General features: G+C 35.8%; 1 protein-coding gene across 4 annotated transcripts in view; it reads left to right on the plus strand.

Annotated features, from left to right (window-relative positions):
- LOC150108266 (atrial natriuretic peptide receptor 1-like) overlaps positions 1-25,878 on the plus strand; it is a 352,590-nt gene that overhangs the window by 99,325 nt on the left and 227,387 nt on the right. For all 4 annotated transcript variants that reach the window (XM_090415713.1, XM_090415714.1, XM_090415715.1 and 1 more), the window contains one exon: positions 15,324-15,418. In XM_090415713.1, coding sequence (XP_090271839.1) covers positions 15,324-15,418 — 95 coding nt within the window. The remainder of the gene's footprint in view (positions 1-15,323; positions 15,419-25,878) is intronic.

Consider the following 25,878-nt stretch of genomic DNA (forward strand, 5'->3'; position numbering starts at 1 on the left):
GCAAATTGAATGAAACTGAATGAAAGTGATTGAACTCAAGCATAAAATTATAGGCCTATTTGTGTGTCAGGTGTTGTGGTTATGTTGTTGGAGAAGCTTGTGAGAAATAGGATCCAGAGTTGGGTTGACAATAATAGTATTATCTTTGATGGAGACAGCATGGATTTGCTAAAGATAGGTCATGTTTTAGTAATCTACTTCTTATTGCAATGAAATGACTACTTCCTTGGACAGAGGAGAAGGATACACAGTAATATACGTAGATTTCACAAAGGCTTTTGATAGAGTTCCTCATTATAAATTGATAGTCAAACTAGAGCAGAACTAGGGGGTTGGATATTAGATTAGTGCATTGGATTGGAGACTGGCTATCGGTCAACAAGATAGCCAGTATGGTATCAACAAGCTGTGTATGGGGGAGTGATATCCAGGAAAAGGAAAGTCACTAGTGGAATGCCTCAGGGGTCTGTTTTAGGGCTATTACTGTTTAACTTGTATATTAATGATATTTGGATGGAGATATTCAGTTGATTGCAGATGATGCAAAGTTGGGACAAACCATGAAGAGTAGTGAAGATGTTGTGGCCTTGCAAGAAGACTTGGATAAATTGAGTGATTGGCACGGAAATGAGGATGTGAGTTCAATGTTGCCAAATTTCAGGTTTTAAAATTTGGAAAACAAAGATGGGATGCAGAATTTATGCTTGGTGAGGATATATTGTTAGAGATCTGGGGGTGATAGTGGATAAGGATCTGAAATTTAGGGGACACATAGCCAGAATTGTGAAGACAACACAAAGGTTTCTGGGAATGATGCAGAGGAAACTGACATGTAGAAGTAGGGAGATTCTTGTTCTTTTGTATAAGGCTTTGATTAGGCCACACATGGATGACCCATATATGGTCACCTGGTTTTCAGAAGGATGAAGAGATGTCGGAAAGGGTCCAAAGGCGACTGACTAAGGTAGTTTCTGACCTCTGGAATGTCAAGTATGAGGAAAGACTGAGAAGATGCAATTTGCAGAGTCTGGTGCACAGGAGTTAGAGGGGGTGATATGATAGATACCTACAAGTTGGTAAGGGATTGTTATAGGATCAATGCTGGAGAAGTTCTACAGAAAATAGTGGGAGATTGGGGGAAAACCAGAGGTCATCCCTGTAAACTGTATAAAGAAGGTGTGAGTAGGGGGGTGAGATTCAGATTTTTTTCTTGCAGAGTTGTAAATGATTGGAATGCCTTGCCTGAGAGTGTGATGTCTGTCTGCAAGGAGTTTGAATTTGTTCACGGCACAGTATGATGACCTGTGTGTGATAAAAGGACCTTCCAGATGAGTCTTTGACTGCATGAGGTCTTGGGGTAATTATAATAATAAATAATACTAATAATAATAATATCTATTACAACAGTTATTCAATTTAGTCAGGGAATATTGCAGACTGGTAGTGGATTTATTTAGAAGTATAACATCATCCGCATAAAGCAAAGAGCTGACATTAACACCTCCAATTTTGATATCAGGTTTAATACCACTTTCCTTCATAATATGATCCATGTAGATAATGAATAACAGTGGGGATAATGTACATCCTTATCTGACACCAGATTTAACGTTAAACCATCTTCCTGTACTTCCTTCAATTCTAACTGCTGACTTACAACTCAAATAAAGACTAAGTATTGCTTGATATAATGCCCTATTAACACCATATAACTGTAGCGTTTGGAATAGCTTCTATCTTGGCACCTTATCATATGCCTTTTCCAAATCGACAAAACTTAAATACAGATCTTTGTTATATTCTCATGATTTCTCAACTATCTGTAGTAAAGTGAAAATCTGATCCTGACAACCTCTATTTGGCCTAAATCCAGCTTGTTCTTCACCATGCTTCTCTTCCACAATCCTTCTCAACCGTTTCTCAAGTATACTTGCATATATCTTACCAGGAACACTCAGTAATGAAATGCCTCTGTAATTCTCACATTCAGTTTTATTTCCCTTTTTATATATGGCTACTATGAGAGCTCTACTCCAATCATCTGGAATTCGTCCCTCTGTCCAGACTTTCTGAACAATGCAGTGCAGCCAGTATAAGATTTTATACCTCCATACTTGAGCATTTCTGGTCGAATATCATCTACTCCTGCTGCTTTTCCACATTTCAGGCTTTTGATGGCTTTTTCTACTTCAAGTATGCATTCCCTACTGTATGCTTGGTCAGTGTTTTTTACCACTATGCTGTCATCACTGCTTGTTTCACTTAGCAGCTTTTCAAACTAATTACTCCATACTTCAAGGATATCTTTTTCTCCAGTTTTCGTCACCTTTATCATCTCTAATTCCTTTTACAGCACTCTTTCCTCTACTTATGAGCTTCTTCAACAAACAAGATATCTTGCCACCTTATTGATATTTATTTTCTATGTTCTTGCCAAAGTTCTTCCATGATTTTTGTTTAGCAAGTTTTACACAGTGTTTAGCTTTCTTACATTTGTGTCTGTATTCTCTAAAAGCACAAGCTGACTCTTTTGCCAAGAATTTTTGATATGCTTTCTTCTTTTCCTTTACTGCCTCTTTAACTTCCTGTGTCCACCATGGAGTTCTGATTTTTCTATCCTTGCACACAACCTCACCACATGCCTCTCTGGCTGAATCAATCAATGTTTTCTTCAATGCTTGCCACTAAATCTCTAAGGTTTGGTTCCTGCTCTCAAATTTTTTCATTTTTTATTGAATAATATTTATGTATTTTAGTCTACAGTTCACATCTGGAAGCTGATCAACTTTTATTCTCTTTAAAACTTTCTTACATGTCATTCTTTTCAATATGAAATTCAATTTTATCCTGCTCAAGACGAAATGGTGATCTCTTCCAATTTCAAATCCTCTTTACACTCTTGTGTCCTGTACCAGTGGGAAAACATCACTATCAACAATGAAATAGTCAATGAGACTTTTATTATTCCTTGCCCCTTCTCTCCATGTGAATTTATGCACATTTTTGTTGGAGCATTGTGTTAGTAATAACCAGTCCATGTCCTGAGCAGAAATTGGCATTATTATTAGCTTTGCTCTTTTCTCCAAATTTTCCCAAAATATTTTTGTATATCTGACAATCATTTCCTACTCTGCTATTTAGATCCTCAACAAGGACCAACGTTTCCTTCTTCATAGTGTCAGCTCTCTTGCTCACACACTCCTTATACAGCTTCCAGGGATGACTTCTTTTTCTTCCTTATCTTCCACCTTATTATGAAAAACCTCTTCAACATTAATACTGTACTGACCCATTACCAACTTGTACATCTCTGTCATATCACTCATCTTCCTCCTAACTGCTAGAATGCAAATTGCATCTTCTCAGCTATCTTCATACTCAACATTCAAGAGACCAAAAACCACCTTAGTTAATCATCTCTGGACTCTTTCTAATATCTCTTCATCCTTTTTGAAAACCAGGTGACCAAATCTGTGTGCAGTAGACCAGAGACCTAGGCCTTATACAATGGAATCAGAATCTTTTTATTTCTACATTTCAGTGTCCTCCACATAGTTGCTGAAATTCATTTTGTTGTCCTCACAAATTTGGCAGTGTTTATCTGAATTTTAGATCCATATCTACCATCACCCCAAATGTCTCTTATTTCCTTCTCTTCCAACAATATATCCCCACTAAGAGTAAATTCTGCATCTCATCCTATCATATCTTTGTTTTCCAAATTTTAACCTTACATTTTACGACATTAAATTTCGTGGAAAGACGTATTCGTCTCACATGTTGATTGGATTTTAATGGTACAGATGCGAACACAGATTGATAAGAAAATAACTATTTATTAACTTAATTGCTAATATTTCGCTGGTATTCTATCCAGCATCTTCAGAGCACACAAACAAAGTTTGTTACAGTAGCGAGACAACCACAATCTGGTGTAACAGTGGGACTATTGTGAACAATTGTAGCATGCAACACAAAGACTAAAGACCTATTTAGGTGCCATATAAGTTGGGGAAAAAAATGAGAGAGAGAAAGCAGGTATTAATTTAGTCTTAGGATGACTGTCTCCCAAATCTTTGGTAGATATATACAGCCATACTTGTTGAGGTTTGGAGTATGTTTCAAAACTTCTGTTGATTCCCAGAACAACCTCTCTGTCTTGTAAAAGCTTCTGTGCAGCACTTTTGTTTTTTTCCAATTGATCCTGTCTGCTGGGGTATCAAAAGCATGGTCTGCTAGACCCGACTTGCCATAACGAAAGTGCATAGAATATGAAAGCAAAATGCATGCACTTCTCTAAAACAGTCAACATACCAAATTATAGATCGGGATCCCACCAACTCACAAAAGAATAAGGTGTGCAAATTATTGAACAAAGTCACTTCCTGACCTAAAGAAACAAACTCAAGCCTTCCACATCAAAACACCCAGGTTATATGGAGCTCCAAAAATTCACAAATAAGGCACACTTTATGCCCTATTGTAGATAGTATAAACAGTCCTACATATAAACTTGCTAAACATTTAGCCAAACTACTAGCCACTTTCACAAACAATTCTCCCTCTTTTGTTAAAAATTCTACCCACCTAAAAAGTATTTTAGAAAACCACACCTTGAAAAGTTTAGACTTAATGGTGAATTTTGATATCATCTCACTATTCATGAATGTACCATTAACTGAAACCCTTAATTTACTAAATTCACAGTTTCCCCCTGATATATTTCAGCTATTTAAATTCACAGTACAGGCAGGTTATTTTACATGGAAAGGGAAAATATACAAATGATTAGATGGGACGGCTATGGGATTCCCCCCCCCCTTTCTCCCCCTTTCTACATAGAACATCTGGAAAAGCTAGCTATCAATACAGCCACTCTCAAACCTAGTCTATGGCTATGCTATATTGATGATGTGTTTGCTATTTGGCCACATCGCCCAGACACATTGAATACATTTTTAGTGCATCTAAATAGCCAGCACCTAAAAATCCACTTTACAATGGAGCTAGAAGCCAATGACTGTCTGCCCTTCCTGGACACACTAATCACACATCTTCCAGAAGGTTCCTTATCATTCTCGGTTTATAGAAAACCCACACATACAGGGAGACATTTACACAAACATTCACACCATCACCCATCTCAGCAATATGGTATTCTAAAACCCTAACTCATAGAGCTAGAGCAATTTGTTCCAAGGACATTGCTCTCACTGCTGAACTTTCTCACCTACATTACACCTTCCTGACCAATGGCTACAATCCCCCATAAGATAGATAAAATACTAAATGCTTCCCAGAAATCCCCCCCCCCACTCTTTACCACAGAAGACTATAACAAAACTTTCACCATCCCATACATTAAAGACACATCTGAAAAGATATCTAGAGTGCTTAACAAACAATAACTAATGCACCGTATTTAAACCTTATGTGAAATTGGCAACTCTCATCTGTTCACCTAAGGACAGATTCTCTCTCCTTTATCACATCCAGGAGTCAATGAAGTGCCCTGTTCATGTCATCGAGCCTATTATGGACAGACCGGAAGAACTGTGGACATCTGCCTCAGTTAACACAAAAAATATATCCAGCACTTTCACTGTGGCAGGTCGGGTCTAGCAGACCATGCTTTGGATACCCCCCCCCCCCCACTTTTACAAGTCAGAGAGGTTGTTCCTGGAATCAACAGAAGCCTTGAAACATACTCCAAACCTCAACAAGTATGGCTGTATAAATCTACCAAAGATTTGGGAGACAGTCATCCTAAGACCAAATTAATACCTGCTTTCTCTCTCATTTTTTTTCCCCCGACTTAGAAGGTACCAAATTAGGACTTTAGTCTTTGTGTTGCACACTACAATTACTGATACTAGTCCCACTGTTACACCAGATTGTCGTTGTCTTGCTACTATAACAGACTTTGTTTGTGTGTTATGAAGATGCTGGATAATACCAGCAAAATATTAGCAATTAAGTCAATAAATAGTTATTTTCTTATCAGTCTGTGTTCACATCTATACGGTTAAAATCCAATCAACATTAAACTAGTATTCCCACTCTCATCTCCATTCACTCATTCCATTTATTCAAGTCTTCTTGTAAGTCCACAACATCCACCCTACTCTTCATAGTTCTTCCCAACTTTGATTATATGCAATCAACTGAATATCCTAATTCAAATCATTACCATTATCATTAAGATATATAGCAATGATCCTAAAACAAAATAGCAATGTTAAATAGCAATGATCCTAAAACAAACTCCTGAGGCACACCAGTAGTGACTTTTCTCTTCCTGGATGTTGCTATTCCATTCACAACTTGCTGATATCTATCAGCAAGTTGTGAATATGTGGTGATATATCATCAAGTCCCACAGTCTTATTAACATCAAGTTTGCTCAATTCTCCATATATCTCTTGTTCACTGACAGTCGGTTTCTCTTCCTCCTCATCCACTGTGCTAAACTCTTCATGATGTCACATTCACAAGGATGAAAGACCTTTATGAAGTGCTTATTAAATATCTCAATTATATCCTCCATAACAGATGTTCTTATAACATTTTCTTCAATTAATGTCATCAACCTACCATAATCATTTTTGCTGGCTAAGTATCAAAAGAATTGCTTATTTTTCAATATTTTTCAATGGATTCATGCTGCTTGCCTGTTCTTTGCAGTCCTCATGGAATTCATCATTACCTCTCATTTTATGTTGACTCCATAATGCTTTTTTTTCCTGTATTTTATGTTTAATATATTTATTAATCTAATATTTTATGTTTAATATATTTATGAAGCCTTTGGCTCTTCATATATCTAATAATTTATTAATCTATTTCACAGCTACATTATTTAACCCTTCTGATATTTGAAATACATTTAGTAATTGCTTCTACTAGATAGTTCTTGAATAGCACCCACAAACAGCATTGATCTACTTTTCACCCAATTCCTCATTCCATACTACAGTTACAAGCTGTTTCCTGAGCTTCTCATTATCACTACTAGCTTTGTAGTTCTACATATTTCTTTCCTCACAGAAGTCCTCACATGGCTAGCAACTATCTAGGTAAATCCCTTCATGGTCACTATCACTAACTGAAGGCAGATTTGATGCTTCATTTATAATGACATCCTCTGATGAGATTATGAAATCAAAGACCCTCAATCCTTGTGTGGTCTCTGTTACATTCTGAGGTAGTTATTATTATTATTGCACACTCTCCATGTAGTCGGCAGAGTCATCGTGGGAAGTTCATTCAATAGACAACATATTCATTATACAGAATCTTAAAATCCTTAACACTCCTTGCATTAACAACACATTCTGGTAATGTGTTCCCTTCACAGAATCTACTCTACACACCTTCTTCACCACACTCTTACATAACTTCCAAGAATGGTCTCTGGTTTTTCCTCTCTTATCTTCTACTCTCTCTCTTTATAATTCCATCTGTATTAATCTGATAAAATTCTTTTACTAACTTATGAAAAAATCTTATGATAAAATCCTTTCTCTATCACATCACCTCTTTATCTCATATCCACCAACCTCTGCAATTCACATTTCTTCAACCTCTCTCCATAATCAGTATTCGAAAGTCCTGATATTGTCTTAGTCACTCATCTCTGGACCCTCTCCATTGTTTCCACATCATATTGAAAACCTGCTGACCATTTGAGCACAGTAATCCAAGTGTGGTCTAAGCACTGCTTTGTACAGTGGCACAACCACTTCCTTATCATTACATGTTAGAGTATTTCTTATCATAACAGCTATGATGTGCAGTTTTTGCAACACTAGCAATATGCTCTCTAAACGTTAGTCTACTTCAACCATCACGCCCAAATCTTGAATCTCATCCACTTTCTGCAGTACAGCGCTGTCAGTATAGCACAGAGCCTTACATGTTGCACTTTAAAATGCAACACCTTGCATTTATTGAATTAACATTAGTAGTGCTACTTATAATTCTCCCCAACTTTGCATCATCAGCAAACAACTGAATCTCCAGTCAATCCACATGATATATCATTTACAAACAAGTTAAACAGCAGGGTTCCAAGAACAGAACCCTAGGGCATACCACTAGTTACTCTCCTTTTTTGAAATACTTCTCCATTTCTCCATCATACACAACTTGCTGGTATTGTTCAATGAGTCAATCTCCAATCTACCTAATCAATATGCTATCTATTCCCATTCTCTGCAGTTTGTACACCAACATATCATGTGGTATTCTATCAAGTGATTTTGCAAAGTCCAAGAATATTACTATATATAATTTTCCCTGTCCGCGCGGTTAGCCTAGTGGCTATGCGCTTCACAACCATATGCCTGGGGAAGGAATGTCCTAGGTTCGATTCCCGTCGGTGACGTGAGGAGCTGAAGGATTTTCCTCAGCCATAGCCAAGTTAGCCAGTCTTGGGCGTGGACAGCAGGGTTTTTTCCCCAGTTTATTCTGGAGTTTTTCATCCTGCAAAGCAGGCAAACTGGCCTTGAGAACCCAACACTACAGGCCATAGGATACACCGGGGCATAAGGCTGACCACCTTATCCTGTAAACGGAGTGAGGTCTGATGATCAATGGACCCTCGACACCGCAAGGTAAAAGAGGGTATAAGGAAGATGATGATGATGATTATAATTTTCCCTTATCTAACACAATCTTTACCTTATAAAATGCAAGAAAATAGCAAAAACAAGACCTACCCTTTAAAAATCCATGCTAACCATCATAAAGAATGCTATGTCCATCAGCCCAATCCTGTATTCTGTTCCTTACAATCTCTGTAATAACACCTTGATTACAACTCCATTTATACAGATTGGTCTATATTGGAAACTTCTGAACAATGCTTAACGATGCTTGTGGAGTGGTACTATTTTGCCTCCTTTCCACTCCTTAGAAAGTCTACTAACTTCAAGACTTTCATTAAATAACCAGGTCAAGGGCATAGCTAACTGTTGTCCACATTCCTCAAGAACACATGGTGATATGTCATCCACAGGCCTTATTAATATCTAACACAATCAACACCTTACACACCTCTGATTCTTTCACTTCCAATTCTAATATTTTTCTCCCTTCTGTATATTGCAGCGCATCATTTACACCAGTATGATATACACTGATAAAGTGCTCATTTAATACTTCAAATATTTGCCTAATATTCTAATATTATCCTTCAAAAAACTCGAGAAATTAACTTTTTTTACTCCCTGTTGCTACCTCATCATCCCAGTCTGTATTGCTATAATTAAAATCACCCATAACGATCACCCTTTTCCCATTTATTTGGATAATAGCTTATACATTTCATAGTTACTATCCTCCACATTACCAGGTCTATAGCATCATCCAAGAAAGTATTTCATTCTTCACCTCTATCTCACACCATACTGCCTCATAACCATTACCATTGTTTCCCCCTCTTGCATCTCTACTTGTATGGATATAACTCTTTTTCTGTCATCAATAGCACTCCACCTCCCTTTTTACCCTTTCTACCTTCACAAAATACATACATCATACCCTTCAATCTCTATTCCTGTCAGGATGTCATCCTCATCCAACCACGTTTCACTTATTCAAACAATTTTTGAGTGAATGAACTCAATCAATGCAAAAATTTAATTTCCTTTGTTTCTGATACTTCTAGCATTCGTATACAAACATAACAGGCTAATTCCTTAATCTATAACAAGTTTCATGTGACTCCTCTGTACCTTCCTTGAGCTATTTTTTTTTCTCTTTACTCATCCCAGAACCTTCTTCAAGTCCAACTATTTCTCCTGAAATCCCACACTATCCAATTCCCTTCTTGTCTACAAACACATTCACTTCCTTTTTGAGCATCTCTGTTCCCTCAATATGTTCCTCTATCCACCCTGAGTCTCTCTGTTACCATCTTTTTCTTTCACACTTTTTTCTCATTCTCTATACTCATACTATGCATTTCTTCATTCATAAGCACCACTTCAATTTCTCCTTCCTTACTCTCCCACTCTTTCACACTGCTTCTTATTTGCTCAGATTCATTCTCTACACTCATTACTCTCCCTCCAAAAAGCAGTCTCTCCAAATGACACAGCAAAACCATTCAGATACAGTCTATCACTGTTATACAGTTCAGTTTGTCCTCCTTCAAACTCATTTCACAATTAACAAACAGCACTCCTTTCTTCTCACACATTTCTAATACAGCAATCCCTCGATTAATGCACCTAATGCGTTCTTTAAAACAGGCACACTGATTGAAAATGCATTAATCAAATATAATAATAACCTATGGGAAAAAGTATAATTCATTCCCGAAATTTTTTTTTTGATCCTTAATTTTTTTATAAAAGAATTAGGGTATATCTCAGGGTCGTCTTGTTAAAGGGAAACCATGAAGCTGAAAAACAATAAAACATATTCAGAATATAAATTTATTATTATTATTATTATTATTATTATTATTATTATTATTATTATTATTATTTCGGGCGACTCCAGGGAGTCCTTAGACTCATCGAGAGAGGCCCTAAACATCATGTCCACACAACTATATGACATTCTCACAGTATCTATCATACCTTGCCTCGAACTCGCTCACCGTCATAGCACCCACAACAGACTCTGGCAGCTTATTCCACTCATTTACCACTCTAAAAGTAAAGAACCCAGCTCTAACACCCCTGCTAACCACACTCTTGCCCAACTTCCATAGGTGTCCCCTAGTTCTCCCACCACCAGTCCTGATCTCAAAAATATCCTCTGAATTAATCCTATAGAATCCCTTTAGCAATTTGAATGTCTCAATCATATCTCCCCTTTTCCACCTATCAACTAGTTTCTGCAACCCACAAATCTTCAACCTGTTCTCATATGGTTCATTCCCTAGACCTGCTATCATCTTAGTCACTCGCCTCTGGATCCTCTCCACCTCCTCCCCATCAAGAAGGAACCGAGGTGACCAAATCTGGGCACAGTAGTCGAGACAAGGTCTTATCAAGGCTCAGTACAGAGGTACAATAACTTGCTTGTCTCTACTCGTCAAGGTATTTTTCAACAACCAAGTGAGTTGATGAGCTGATTTAGCTACTTTTGCAATGTGCTCCCTAAACTTCATCTCCCTATCCACCAACACTCCCAACTCCCTGGCCTCATCAATCTCCTGGAGTACAGTTCCACCAATGTGGTATACTGCTGCTAATCTTTTCGCCCCAAAATGCATAGCCTTACATTTTGTCACATTAAATTGATATCCATTCTCCTTAGCCCAGAACTCCAATCTATCCAAGTCGTCCTGCAAGATTTTGACATCTTCTGCATTCACTATCGCCCTACCCAACTTTGCATCATCTGCAAACAAATGAACTGTTCCACTTAGATCCTTCCCTATATCGTTAATGAACAGATTAAACAGCAGTGGTCCAAGAACAGAACCCTGCGGCACATCACCAGTCACAGGCCGTCTTTTGGACTCTACTCCTGAATAAACTACTCTTTGATATCTCTCCATCAACCACCCACCTATCCATCTCACCAACCCTATATCCATTCCCATATGTTGTAGTTTACAGATTAGAATTCTATGTGGTATCCTGTCAAACGCCTTTGCCAGGTCCAGCAGTATCACTGTAAACCAATTACCCTTATCCAGTTCAGCCATCACCTTGTTATAAAACTTGAGCAAGTTACTGAGGCATTATCTACCCTTCACAAAGCCATGCTGTCCAACTTCTTAACAAAGAATTGAGCTAATGTAGTTTGGCGGGTATTCTGTTTCTTTTTTTCATACAACTGACGGTATAGCCCTATTGCCTCTTTTACTACTTCTGCAAATTTTACTGCTTTTCTCTTCATGAGGGTCAGCCTCTAAGCATTGTTGCTTAAAAACTTCGATTGTATGAAAATTATTTTCAAATTATTTCTGTGAAATCTCTTTGGGTTTATCAGTGACTAAATTTTCTTCATATTCTTCAGGATGTTCCTGCTGTGCATCTAAATTTAGCAGGTCGGAATCACTCAATTTCTCAGAATGAGATTTAAATTACGGTAAATTTGAAAAGCCTCTAAAATCATTTACACAGTTGGGAAGAATGTGATTCTAAATGGCTCGCATATTGCTAGCAGTAATTATTTCATTCGACTTTGCAACTTTATAACCAGGCTGAGATTTCTCTATTTGGACAGAAAAGAAGTCTTGGAAGGCATTTGCTTCCAAAAAAAAAAGCTGGGTTCATCAACTTTAAATATTTGTTGGTCACAATAGCCCCTCCTCCCCCTTCTTTCACAATTTTCTTCAAAATCTCTCGATAATTTGCGGCCACCTCCTTATCTGCACTTGCAGCTTTGCCTGTGATTAAAACATTATGTAGGCTATTTCTCATTTTGAAATGTGTAAACTACTCAGCACTAGCTTGGAATTCTTCTTTTCGAAGGTTACAAAAATACTTAATGCTTCTGATTTAATGAGGTCAGTGCTTAGCGGGATTCATTTTTTGGTTACAATCTTCGATCCATGTATAAATAAGTTTTGCTAATTCAATCATTATAATACTTTGATTTTGAGTGCATGCATGATGAACTTGAAGCAGCCTTACTGTTCTCTTTGTATTCAGCAGCTTTGCTTAAAATTGCACTTATAGTTGATTCACCCATTTTTGTGTTCTTGTCCTATCTTTGTTCTGGACTCGCTTTGTTCATTTTTATTTATTATTTCAAGTTTTTCTTCCAATGAGATTACTTTTCAAATCATTTTCACACTTTCACTTTTTTGTTCACTAATTCTTTTACTCATGATGAAAGGTTGGGAAAATACTTTAAAATAAAAAAAAATAAAAAAATAAAAACAATTGCAAAGGAGGCACAAGATATGATCAGCAAAATGCTATGTAATTAGCAGATGACATAAATTTTGGAACATGGTGCACATGGAAATAATGTAGTACTGTATGCCATTAAAAATAACTTTGTAAAATGTTTTAAATCAGTAACTAAATTATTTCATCCTGGTGAGTGATTTTTTAAAATAGTTAGTCATAAAAATGTATAGATAGAAAATTTTTAAAATCTGTAACATTTATTTTTAAGATGTATATAGGCACACTAATCGAATTTTGGTATAGAAAAAAATGATGCACTAATTGAAAATGCACTAATCAGGGGTGCATTAATCGAGGGAATTGCTGTATATCATTCATAAGCCTTGCTCTATACTTAATATCATCACTGTCATACCTGGGCAACACCGACTGCCTTTCCTATCAGACTGTATAGCAACTTACTTTCCCTTTTTGATGTCTCTGTCTTCCACAGTGCATTTGATAACAAAACCATTCTTTGGTTGAAAATACTTTGGTGAGATTTCTGATGCAGTTTTCTCACAGGAGATTTTCCTCCCAGGCAGGGTTTGGAATTTTAATGTTTTTGATTCTGTATGGTTTATGGTTATACACTCTGGACAACAAACAGAATCATTTACAGGCATAATACACTCTTTTCATTGTTTCAGTTGCTTTGTCATGATATAGATATGTACCTAAAAATATCTGAAAGCCAGTGAATTAGAATTTATTTGGCAGTACCATAGTTCTTATCACTAAAGACTATGTTTAAAAATTTTGATTGCCCAAGAATAACTACATTTGGAAAATTAATGGATCAACATGACTGGTTTTGTAAGTAGGGTTTATAATTCATGAATGTTTCAATATGTTAATGATTATTATTGACAATCATCTTCGTGGATAACATAACAGCATCTAAAAATCAATATATTATCTTGAAGAATCAGCAGCATTTTAATGCCATCCTATAATAAAAACTTTAAAAATATTATTATTATTATTCAGGCCTCTATGGAGTAAAAAGACTCATCGCAGGAGGTCCTTCCTAGGAAACACAAAGTCTATCATACCACTCCTTAAACTCACTGACTGTTATCGCTCTCACCACTCTATCAGGCAATGCATTCCATGGTTCAACCACCCTCGCAAAGAAACCACTCCTCACCCCTCTTGCTCACAGTTTCCTTTCGTAACTTCCAGGGATGGCCCCTTATCATCACTCTTTCACGATGTTCAACCAAGCGAAAGAACTCCCCAGTGTCAACCCTGTAACCATCTGTTAACAGCTTAAAATCATCTCAATCATATCACCACTCCTTCTTCTATCCACCAAACTCTGCAGTCCATATTTCCCTCAGCCGATCCTTATAACTAACATTGTACAGTCCTGAAACCATCTTTGTTATCCACCTTTGTACCCTTTCCACAGTTAATTTATCCCCTTCAAATCCTGGGGACCAAATCTGTGAATAATAGTCTAAGTGTGGTCTGATCAGCATCTTATACAATGGAATAATAACTCTTTTATCTCTGCTGGTCAGTGTCCTTCTCATTATTGCAGCAATCCTCTGTGTTACCTTCACCACCTTTGCAATATGTTCACTAAATTTCAGGTTTTTATCAATCATCAACCCCAGATCTCTTGTCTCCTCTACTTCCTCCAGTATAGCTCCTCCAATAGAGTATGCAGCGTCTCATCGATGTGTCCCAAACCTCAAGACCTTACATTTTGCTGCATTAAACCGATAACCCCATTCATTTGCCCATCTGTCTAGATTATTCAAATCCTCTTGCAGGGCTACCACATCTGCACCTATTACTAATAACCCTTCCCAGCTTCGCATCATCTGCAAATAACTGAATATCCCCTTGCAATCCACTGACAATATTATTATTATTTGGCACCTCCAGGGAGTCCAGACTCATCGAGGGAGGGCACATGCTCTACAACTCTGTCTCCACCACCTCACTGCATCTACAACAATGCCATCTACCGCCGACCATCACCACCACTAGTATTTTGATAGACAATCACAAACATCCATGCCTACAGCGGGATTCAAACCTGCAGCCTTTTGGCTGGAGAGCGGATATGCTAACCAGTCGGCCAGCCTGGCTGGCCTTATATCATTAATATAAAGGTTAAACTGGTCAAAAAGAAATTTTAAGGAGAAAAACATGGCTCTGCAGTGCAGACTTGCCCCAAGCACTTAAAATGGCTGATTCGTTGCCACTATTCAAATTGGGGATTCTCTCTTCCATTGTGTAATGCAACAGTTTTATGTTCCTAAAGAGCTGCTGTTAGTCACTATTCTGATCTTTCACACACAATAACACAATTTCATTATTATGTTATTTATGTATTTATTTATTTTATTTTATTTTTTAATGGCATACACACTTTTAGCATACTTTTGAAATTTAGCACCATAGAATGAAATTGTTTAATTGTAGATGTTTAAAATTTCATCATAGGTGTGTCTGGAAATGTTACCATCAATGAAGAAGGTGATCGTATTGCTAATTATGCACTTCTTGATCAATCTGATTATATGCATGGAAACTTTGAGGTAAATGCAGTCTTAAAGATTAATTCTTATTAGTGTTGAAATATGTATTAGGTATCTTTTTTGTAATTGTGCATCATTTCTTTTATATCGGATTTTGTGATGCTTTTCGTATTTAAATTTTGTTGGTTGGGTTTGCTATGATTTGGTTTAACACTGCTGGTTGAAGTCAGCAACACGAAAAGTTTCCACCAGAAAACTAAGTTTTATACTGGATTTTTCCCACAGATATGCTGTAAAAATTGTTTTATTTCTACATCAAAAAATGTGAAAATTTGTGAACTATGTGGAAAGTAGAAAGTATTGGAGCATTTCCATATTTCCATCAATGCAAGAGTACCCAAGGCTCCATACTTTTACCTACACTCTTTCTCCTGTACATGAATAATTTCTTACTAATATTCAGTTCTATTCATAGCTTTTGATGATGAAAGTGCACTTCATTCCTCTCCTTTATTTAAAAAACTTTGCAGTGCTCAGATGACTCAAGCTTCAAGATCTTCTGTTGCCTATGCTTCAAACACCAATTTTCTAGCCAGTTTCATATGGGATAAGTTCATGAATAATTCAGATAATTAGAAAGATAATTTCATGAAATTTAAAGCTGCTAAAACACATTCCTGGCTTCTGTCCTAGAAGAACCATACCTCATTCTCTCTCAATTACAATATCATTCCTCTCACCTACCATCGTTATTTTTCTCTTCTTTCATTGACTTTCATTGTGTATAAACCATCCTGGCATAAACTCATCACATCCATAGCCTCTTTTAGCCTCAAAAAACCTTGATATATTTTCTTCTAATTATTTACTCTTGATTATATCCAAAAGTGAGCTATTCACTTAATAGATTATCCCCATCTCTCACTGACTCCCTCCAATTGCTTTCCCATGCTCTGTTTCTCTGTTATGTCTTTTCTAGGTACTTTCATGAATGATGTCCCACTGAATGGTCACCACCACCATTCTTCCACTTTTTTCTAATCATGTGAGACGTGCACAATTTGGATGCTATTTGTCAGCATCCAAATAAAGTCCAACTCCAAACTCACTGAATCAACTACTCATCCTCTTCCTTTATTCAGTTCCTTTTGAACTGCCTTCCCAATCCATTTTTCCCCGATGAATGCCACTTCTAATTCTTCAAGAAATATATTAACAGATTCCTTCTTTCTCTTTAATCATTTGCCTCCCGATCTCCCCCACAACACTGTCATGTTATGAGACCTTTCATGTGGGAGGTTGATATACAAGGTTATTCAGAATGAAGGAGCAGATTGTACTTATTTATGAATTCTTTATTTCCAGCAATATAAACTTGAGTTATATGTTACAGGAAAACTGTCATATATTTAGACACTCTATGTATGCACCTCCTTTTATATGACACACATCAAAACAATAGTCAATTTCTTGCTATACTTTTTTGTAAATGTCAACATTTATTGAATTCACTGCTACTACAATTCAATACTGAAGCTCTTGCAATGTGGTAGGTGGTGGGGGGGGGTTGATATACAAGGTTATTCAGAATGAAGGAGCAGATTGTACTTATTTATGAATTCTTTATTTCCAGCAATATAAACTTGAGTTATATGTTACAGGAAAACTGTCATATATTTAGACACTCTATGTATGCACCTCCTTTTATATGACACACATCAAAACAATAGTCAATTTCTTGCTATACTTTTTTGTAAATGTCAACATTTATTGAATTCACTGCTACTACAATTCAATACTGAAGCTCTTGCAATGTGGTAGGTGGTGGGGGGGCATGTGAGTGGTATCTTTAATGAGTCCTCAAAGATAAAAATCACAAGGGGATGAGGTCTGGGGAAACTGGGTGGCCATTTACATAGCACAAGATCATCTGTCCCACTCTGACCCATCTTGCAGTTAGGAGGAGTTATGTTGAGATGATTATGGTGAAAGTGAAGCAGTGCCCCATCTTGCATGAAAATGAAGTCAACAGAGTCATCTTTGAGTTAAGGGAACAACCAGATTTGTAACATATTTGAGGTATAACATCCCGGTTATTGTTGCCTCTGCAAAGAAAAAAAGACCATAAATTTTCCTGCCATATATATGCTGCAATATCAAAACACATTCACTTTTGGTGAGTTTCTTTTATGTTCAATGTCTACATGTGGATTTTCTGTCCCCCTATATTCTATAGTTATGATGATTCACTTCACCACTTAAGCAAAATGGTGATTCATCAGAAAAAATGAGTTATGCTGCGAAGGCATGTCCAATTCTTTCAAAATTAACATTATAACACATGGGTGACCCAGACCTTTTCTTTTACAGATGCATTCCTCTTCTTGAAATATTTTGGTATGATGATTAAATCTGTTTATAATCGAGTGGTTCTTTCTTAAATTGAGTGTGGAATTTACGATGAACCATAATTACAGAATTACAGAAGAACCATAATTATTATAGTCTGACCAAGTGAAAAATAAACTTTCAACATCTTTTTCTATATCCAGAATAATTTAATAAATAGGTGGCATGCTGTTTGGCAGCTCCTATAGGAGGAGATGACCTTGCTAATGCTTCTGCCTTGGTATCTCCACTTGGGCATGGCTCCCACTGAAGAGACCTCAATAAAGGTCAAAACTAGTTTGGGTAGTGGCCCTTCCCTCAATGCATAACATTATACATATCTGCAAGAAGATGTGTTTTGCATTATGGGAGATACTGAGATAGGAGTGTTGGTAGCTTGCTCCACCTTTGCAAGGAGTCACCCGGTGTTGTACCACTTTACTCCAGTCCTGAAGATACTTTCAGGTGCAAACTTTGTTTGCATACACTTGGATAAAGGATTAAACTAAATTTATTACAGAATTACACTTTGCAAATTCGATAACACAAAATGCTTTCTCCTGCAGAGATGCCATTTTTGTTCTCTTTGAGCAAGTGACTGAAGGATCCTTTTTGTTTCAAGTGCTTACAGTGCACTCTAGTAGCAAGAGCCTGCTACTAGAGTGTGGAGAAAAGTAAACATTCATAGTTTTTCTATCAGGTGATGTATAACACATGTTTGTATTGTTGGAAATAAAAATTTCACAAACAAGTACAATCTGCTTCTTCATTTTGAATAACCCCGTATATATAGTGTGTGTGTGTATATATATATATATATATATATATGTGTGTGTGTGTGTGTGTGTGTGTGTAAATTCTCACATTCAGTTTATAGATGAATATTATGAAAGCTCAACTCATATCATCCAGAATTTGACCTTCTTATGCACTGTTATCATCTTCCTCATCTGCTAAGGTGGACTGGAAAACTACCATTAAGAATAGCTTTCTGGTCCAATCTATTAGAAGTCAAGTTATTAAATTTCTGTAAGAATTTGAACTACTCATACTCTTGACGTTTTCTATCTATTTCCTCCTAGGTCTTCTGGTGGTATCTTTCCTTCTACTCTTCCTACTACTTCTTTTGTATTGAGAAACCTTTTCAGTAGGTATTCTGTACACATGTCCATACCATTGTAAATATTTTTCTCTGATTGTTGTTATTATTGAAATATGGTAGTTCTCTGATTTCCTGATTAGTTTTCATTTCAGTCCATGATGTTTTACTTATTTTCCTCAAACACTTGTTTTCAAATCCTGTCAATCTTTGTTCTTTTTTCTGTTTGATAACCCAAGTCTTATACCATAAAGAACTTGGGGAGTACCATTGAACTGTATACTTTGATTTTAAGTTCTTTGGAGAAATGTGTATTTTTCCATATATTTGTAAATTTGGTCATAACTCTAGATTTCTTCTGTTAGTCCCTTCATAATTTAGCCTGTCTCTCAATGTGCCTAAGTAATTGAATTTTTAATCTGTTCCAGTTTATTTCTTTACATTCCATAAGTTCAACATTTCTAGTCTACTTTAGTTGCCTTTCCACATTTCAGTTTTTCATGGCTTTTCTACCTCATTCCAATATGTACTTCTGATTGCATTTATCTTTGAGTAGTTTCTACCATTTGCTCTGTCACTGCTTATCTCATTTAACAGTCTTTGAAAATAATTTAGGTAAATAGATTTTCATTGTCTGATGTGAGGTGATCACCACTACCCTGTTTACTGGAAACTTGAAATAGCTAGAAAAAAAGTTCCACATTTGGTACCTCCATTTGAGTCTCTAAATTACCTAATCTTTAGCACATCCATGCTCTAGGTTTACAAAATTTTGTGGGAGCAACTCACATAAAAATAAAATTACTACAGATAAGTGTTTATGTCATTTTTATTATGTCTGATTTTTTTTTTAAAGCACTCTATCCTACATTTTTAATCTTTCTCACCAGTATCCAGAATATTTAACAACCTTCATGAATTTATCTTCTACATTCTTACCAAATTATTCCTATGACTTGTCTGTAGTAACTTTTACTTGTTGACTTGCCAGGAAATTTGATAGTTTTTTTCTTTGCTAGGAACACTACTTATAACTTCTTGAGTCTATCGTGATATTCGATTTTAAAAAAAAAATTTATCCTTGCAGACTTCATTCCTTCCCTAGCTAAACAATCAGTGTTTATTAAGATTTTGTCACTTGTTTTTAGAATTCTTCATTATTTTTCTGGTAATATTCGTTATATTTGAATCTACAGTTCACCTGTGAAAGTTACTCATATCTTCCTTTAAACTAAATGATCACTTATTTCGCACATCCTGTGTACTCTTCTATCCCCAAACAGCATGAAAATATCACTATTACCAATAATGTAAGACTTTTATTTCTCATGTCTTCTCTCTATGTGATTTTGTGTACATCTTTCTTTATATTAGAACATAATGTTATTAATTGCTAGTCCATTCCACACAGAAATTTCCAGTTATTAGCTTTTCCCTTTTCTCCAAGTTTTCCCCAATTTTTTCCAGCTTTTTCTTTTTTCATTATATCATCTTCTCTCTCTCTCTCTAATGATTTAAAGAATTCCTTTACTTCTTGTTCTTCTTCCTTTCTGGGCTTATAGGCCACATGGCCTGTTCCAGACTCAATTCCATCTTTTTAAGGGCCTTCCTCTGCATCAAGTACCTTTCGGGTGATATTTAGAATTTGTTTAGGTATGTATTCTGCTCTTAAACCTTCTTTGGGATCACAAATGCAATTTATTATTATTCAAGTAAGTCTCATTGTCCAATTTCCCATTTTGAAATTTGTCCCCAGCAAATTTCAAAATGGGAAATTTTTTACATCACTCACCAACTTAGTCACTCTCCTCTGAACCCTCTCCACAACCTCATCTCCAAGGAATCCAGGTGACCAAACTTGAAATTACCTACCATTCAAGAAATTTTTCTTCATGTTTTTTGTTGAATATTGTAGTTAGTACTTCCTTTCACTGATCACTGTTTCCTGATTATAACTTCTTGTAGTTCTATTTAACAGTATTTCATCTAGATAAAATTAATAATGGAAAAACTCACGTACAAAGATTATTTAATAGTATAATTTTTACCTGTCACAGGCATCTTCAGTGTGTCACAGGCATCTTCAGTACATTTTAAGCTCAAATTAAACAATAACTGACAATTCCAAAAAGCGCCATCTAAGTAGCTGGTGTAAGATAACTGAAAAGGTCAATACATTTCCTAACAAAATTATACTATTAAATAATCTTTGTACGTGAGTTTTCCATTATTAATTTTGTATCTATATGTCTACTCACAGTATACCTCTTTTAAAACTTAAGTATCTCATCTGTTCCAATCAATAACACTCAGTAATACTAGGTGTGTTGGCTACATAGTATTTCTGTAATTCTTTGCTGGCTTGATTCCATCCCATTTGTGCTTTTAATGTTGATGTACTGTCCTTCCTGATGAAAGCAACAGGAAAAATGCAAGCAAATCTCCAGCTGACATGATATTTTATTGTTGTCTATTATCATATCACTAACAAATTGTGAGTTAAGGTACAGTTACTAGTCCATCGTTGTTCAGTGAACTCCATTCAGGAAAGATGAAGGTTGGACATTGCATTAGAAGTCTCTATCATTTCTCTGAATCTTAGAAGCTATGTAGAAATCTCTCTCAGTTAGTAACTTGAACCCTTAAGTGACTCCTTTCTCTTTATATTTCTTTTATAACTTTTTTGCATTTCCTTATGTATCCATTTAATTCCTGTCTGATTTATCTGATTTATCCTCTGAACTTTTGGGTATACAATCCAATACTGCATCCCTTACTCCTTGACCATTGCATTAGAAGTCCCTATCATTTCTCTGAATCTTAGAAGCTATGTAGAAATCTCTCTCAGTTAGTACCTTGAACCCTTAAGTGATGTATTCTTTCTTTCTCTCTCTCTCTCTCTGCAACATTTTGTTTATTGATATGATTTTTTTTTCAGTTCCTGCTTTTCGTTCATTTAATTCCCACATAATTGATACTAAATAATATTGCAGAGAGAGAGAAAAAATGCATCCTTCAATGGTCAAGGATGTAAAATACTGTACAAGAATATAAAAGGCTAATCGAACAATAAATTACTATTCCAAAAGGTGCCACCTAAGCAGTTAATGTAAGATAACTAAAAAAAGGTCATTAAATTTCCTAACTTATTAAAAAAATTATACAATTAAATAAAATAAAGTTAAGAAAGATTAGCTAATTTAAAAAGTACCATCTCTCACATAGGGGATAGACATAGACCATTGGATCAGTTTAAATGAGGAGAGTAAGTAAAGTTTCACAGTTGTCTTTATAAAGCCATTCCATGACGAACCAGCTTTTGTGAAGGACTCTTGTCTTGTTCCAATGAACTCTATGTCTAGTGTTGATAGCACGGTGCAAGTCCAGACTGTTCAGGCTCAAGGTATTGAATATAAGGCTTGTGTTCTTCTAGACAAATTATTATTATTATTATTATTATTATTATTATTATTATTATTATTATTCAGGCCTCCATGGAGTCAAAAGACTCATCATGGGAGGTCCCTTCTAGAAAACACAAAGTCTATCATACCACTCCTTAAACTCATTGACTGTTCTCGCTCTCACCACTTTATTCAGACAATGCATTCCATGGTTCAGCCATCCTCCCTACAAAGAAACCACTCCTCACCCTCTTGCTCACAGTTTCCTTCTGTAACTTCCAGGGATGGCCCCCCCTTGTCATCACTCCTTCCCACTATTCAACCAAGCGAAAGAACACCCAAACCAAAGAACTCCCAAATAAAAGCAGATCTTCCTGTTTGTCTGAAATAAGATAACTCACAAGAGTAAGGAATCTGGTAGACACCTGGATAATTGAGATGTGGCAGCTTGTCCTTAGGAGAACAAGAAAGCTGGAGATTTTTCAGATGAGGCAAAAGGCAACAAAAATATTCAGTAGTTTAAAACTTTTGCTATGCATTTACTAATGCCTTGTACATAAGGGATAGGAATACAGGAATACTGTTCAGAACTCTTTTGACTAAAGAATTCTTATAACCATTAGATAAAAAAAAGTGGGAATAATATGTTATAATTCTTTCTGTAATAGTTTATCTGAAGAACATAAGGAGTGGGTCCGATGAACCAATATTTTATAGTTCCAGCCTTTTGACTGGGATGGTGATGAGATTCAGCATGGATATAATGACCTGTATGAGTCTTCTTCTGAAAAACTGAAAAATGTAGGCTACCATCTGGTTGAGAAGTATTCAAAGATCTGAAAAAGCTAACTGCTTATTTACTCCTTCTTCTAGGGTGAATTGGATTTTGGGATGAGGTGCATTTAATTTAGAGAGAAACTGCTGTAATTCATAGGAAGAGCCATTCCAGATAGCAAAAATATCATCTGCATATCTGAAAGTGTGAGTAGATCTAGGTGAAATGTTGTTGAAAATATGTTGCTCAAAGTGCTCCATTAAGAAGTTGGCAATAGAAGGAGAAATAGGATTCCTATATATAACTTGTTATTAAAGGAAAAATAACCAGAATGTATTACAAAATCAAATATTTGAGCAGTGTCTGAAAGAAATTCAATGCTGTCAGATAAAGGAGCATTAGTTAATAAGTAAACAACATCTAAACCAGTGGTCACCAAAGTGGTCGATATAATATTATTAGGGGTCGATTCGGGCTTAGTGGTCGATAGAAAAATATAAGACATTGTACGGGTAATATTTGATTTGGTTAACTTGGGGTTACCTCCACCCTGAATGACAATGCAATTAAGAGTGAATCGTAGGAACAGTGACATGAATAGGACCTGCAAGATGGAGCAAGGTCATGAAAATAGTTATGGAGGCCAATCAAGCAAGCCAAAATGATGTATTTACGAATAAACAGATGTCGGTGGTTCAAGCCTAGCTGGCATGGTGGGAGCGAGATTGCAACACGTGCACAGTTTCTTATTTACTTATTCTTACACGTATTTGATCCCAGTCTCATTTTTGCACATCGACATACAAGTGAGCGTTAATGTTCTAAAATACATCAACATACATATTATAATTCAGTCGTTATTCATTCACGAACTAAACTTCTCTATGTTGAAGAGTTGAGAAGGGCTGATAGTTTTGTACATCCTATAGAAATACGTGAGTAGGTATATTATTTAGACTTATTACTTTTGCTTACTGACTTCAATTTTAATTATTTTGTTACAACCCCAGTAACCACAATGGCAGCTTCAGATTCTAAAAACGATCTTGAAGCTAAAACGCTTTTTAAAAATAGGACTTTAAGTTACTTTTGGATGAATGTAAATGTTGTAGAAAAATATCCAAAAACTTTCTGAAGTGGTACTCCTCTTTTTGCTTGCATTTCCAAGCTCGTACATGTTGAATCTGGTTTCAGCCATGTTAATTCCATTTTAGCAAAACAAAGAAATAAACTAAATATAGAATTCCGTGGTGATTTAAAGCTGAAACTTACTAATTTTGAACCCAACATTTCTAATCTTGTCAAGAGTCACGAAGCACACCCTTCACATTGACAATGTTAGCAAATTGTATACTAAGTTAATAAAAGTCTTATTTTCATATATATAAGGAAGACTGTATTATTGTTATTTTGTTATCTAAATTAAATGTTACATATTATTTATCCCTCCTATCAAGTATGTAATGTTAAGAAGGATGCCAAAAACAAAAACGTATCCCTTTGACATTAAGCCAATATAATAATATATATACTATATTATACATACAATAAACATTGTAATTATAAAATAAACAATCTAAAAACTCACATAAGCATCTTTTTTGCTTGTCGTATTATAATTACGTAATAATAAAATAGAGGGGGTCGATAAAAAGTCGAGAAACTCTTGAAGGGGTCAATGGTCAAAGAAGTTTGGTGACCCCTGATCTAAACTAATCATAATATCCAAAGCATCCAAATGAAGTTCCAAAATTTTATTTTTGAAATACAAAGTATTTTTTATTTAGGTAGCAGTTTTTTTAATAAGTTAAAAAATTGAATGACCTTTTTTTTTAGTTATCTTACATTAGTTACTTAGGAATTAGTAGGAATAGTCTTTTGGAATTGTCAGTTATTGTTTGATTAGCTTTCTACATTCTTGTACTGAAGATACCTTTGATACTTAGAAATTAGGTGAAAATTATACTTATAAAAGACTATTTTATATGAGTTTATTCTGGTATTATAATTTATTTAGATATGTGTGTGAAAATAAAATGTGTGTGGGTCAAAAATCCTCTGATGCTGTCAGCCAATTCAACATTATAAAACCTTGTGTTAAGGCTTAAGTGCTGTGAAGAATTCATGTTGGAGGTTTAATGGAATATTATCAGCACTGAGAAAGGATTAAAACCAATTTTAATACTTCCAATATTTCATCTCTGTCACAGAGACATCTTCAGGGATTACAAAATAACTTTTTGTAACAGCACATACACACACACACAAATATAATACAATAGTGAGTGAAACTAAAGTCCTGTCTAGGTGGTGCACCCTCTATGGGCATTTGCAGGTGGCCTAGGATGTAAAGAGGAATCTCTGATAATTAATGTTTCCCAAATTTTGGGAAGTTTAATGCAACCGTATTTGTTTAAATTCAGTTGATTCTTTAGTGCAGATGCAAATTCAAAGAATAGGCTTTTTTTTTTTAATTTACTATGGTGGAGCATGGTGGTTTTTTCCCAGAAGATCCTGTGGGTTGTATCCAAAACATGGTCTGCAAGGCCAGATTGACCATAATCATGATTGCAGATGTATGACCTGTGTTCTTCTAACTGGATGATTGCTGATTTGGCTGTCTGTCTGAAGTAAGCCAGTTTACGGGCACAAGGTACTCTATATACTCCAGGCACTTAGAGAGGAGGGAGCTGGTCTTTGGTGGAATGGATAAGGGTAGCAAGTTTACAGTGGGGCTTAAAAGCTGTATGGAGGTTGTACTTTTTTAATGATCTTGCTATTTTTTCTGATGTACCACGGATGTAAGGCATGGTGATGACATTTCTGAAGTCTTCTGAAGAGATGGTCGGGGAAT

Source organism: Typopeltis vanoorti, chromosome 3 (genome assembly GCF_054136105.1).
Source record: "Typopeltis vanoorti isolate ZY-2024b chromosome 3, IOZ_Tvanoo_1.0, whole genome shotgun sequence".
NCBI classification, from domain to species: domain Eukaryota; kingdom Metazoa; phylum Arthropoda; class Arachnida; order Uropygi; family Thelyphonidae; genus Typopeltis; species Typopeltis vanoorti.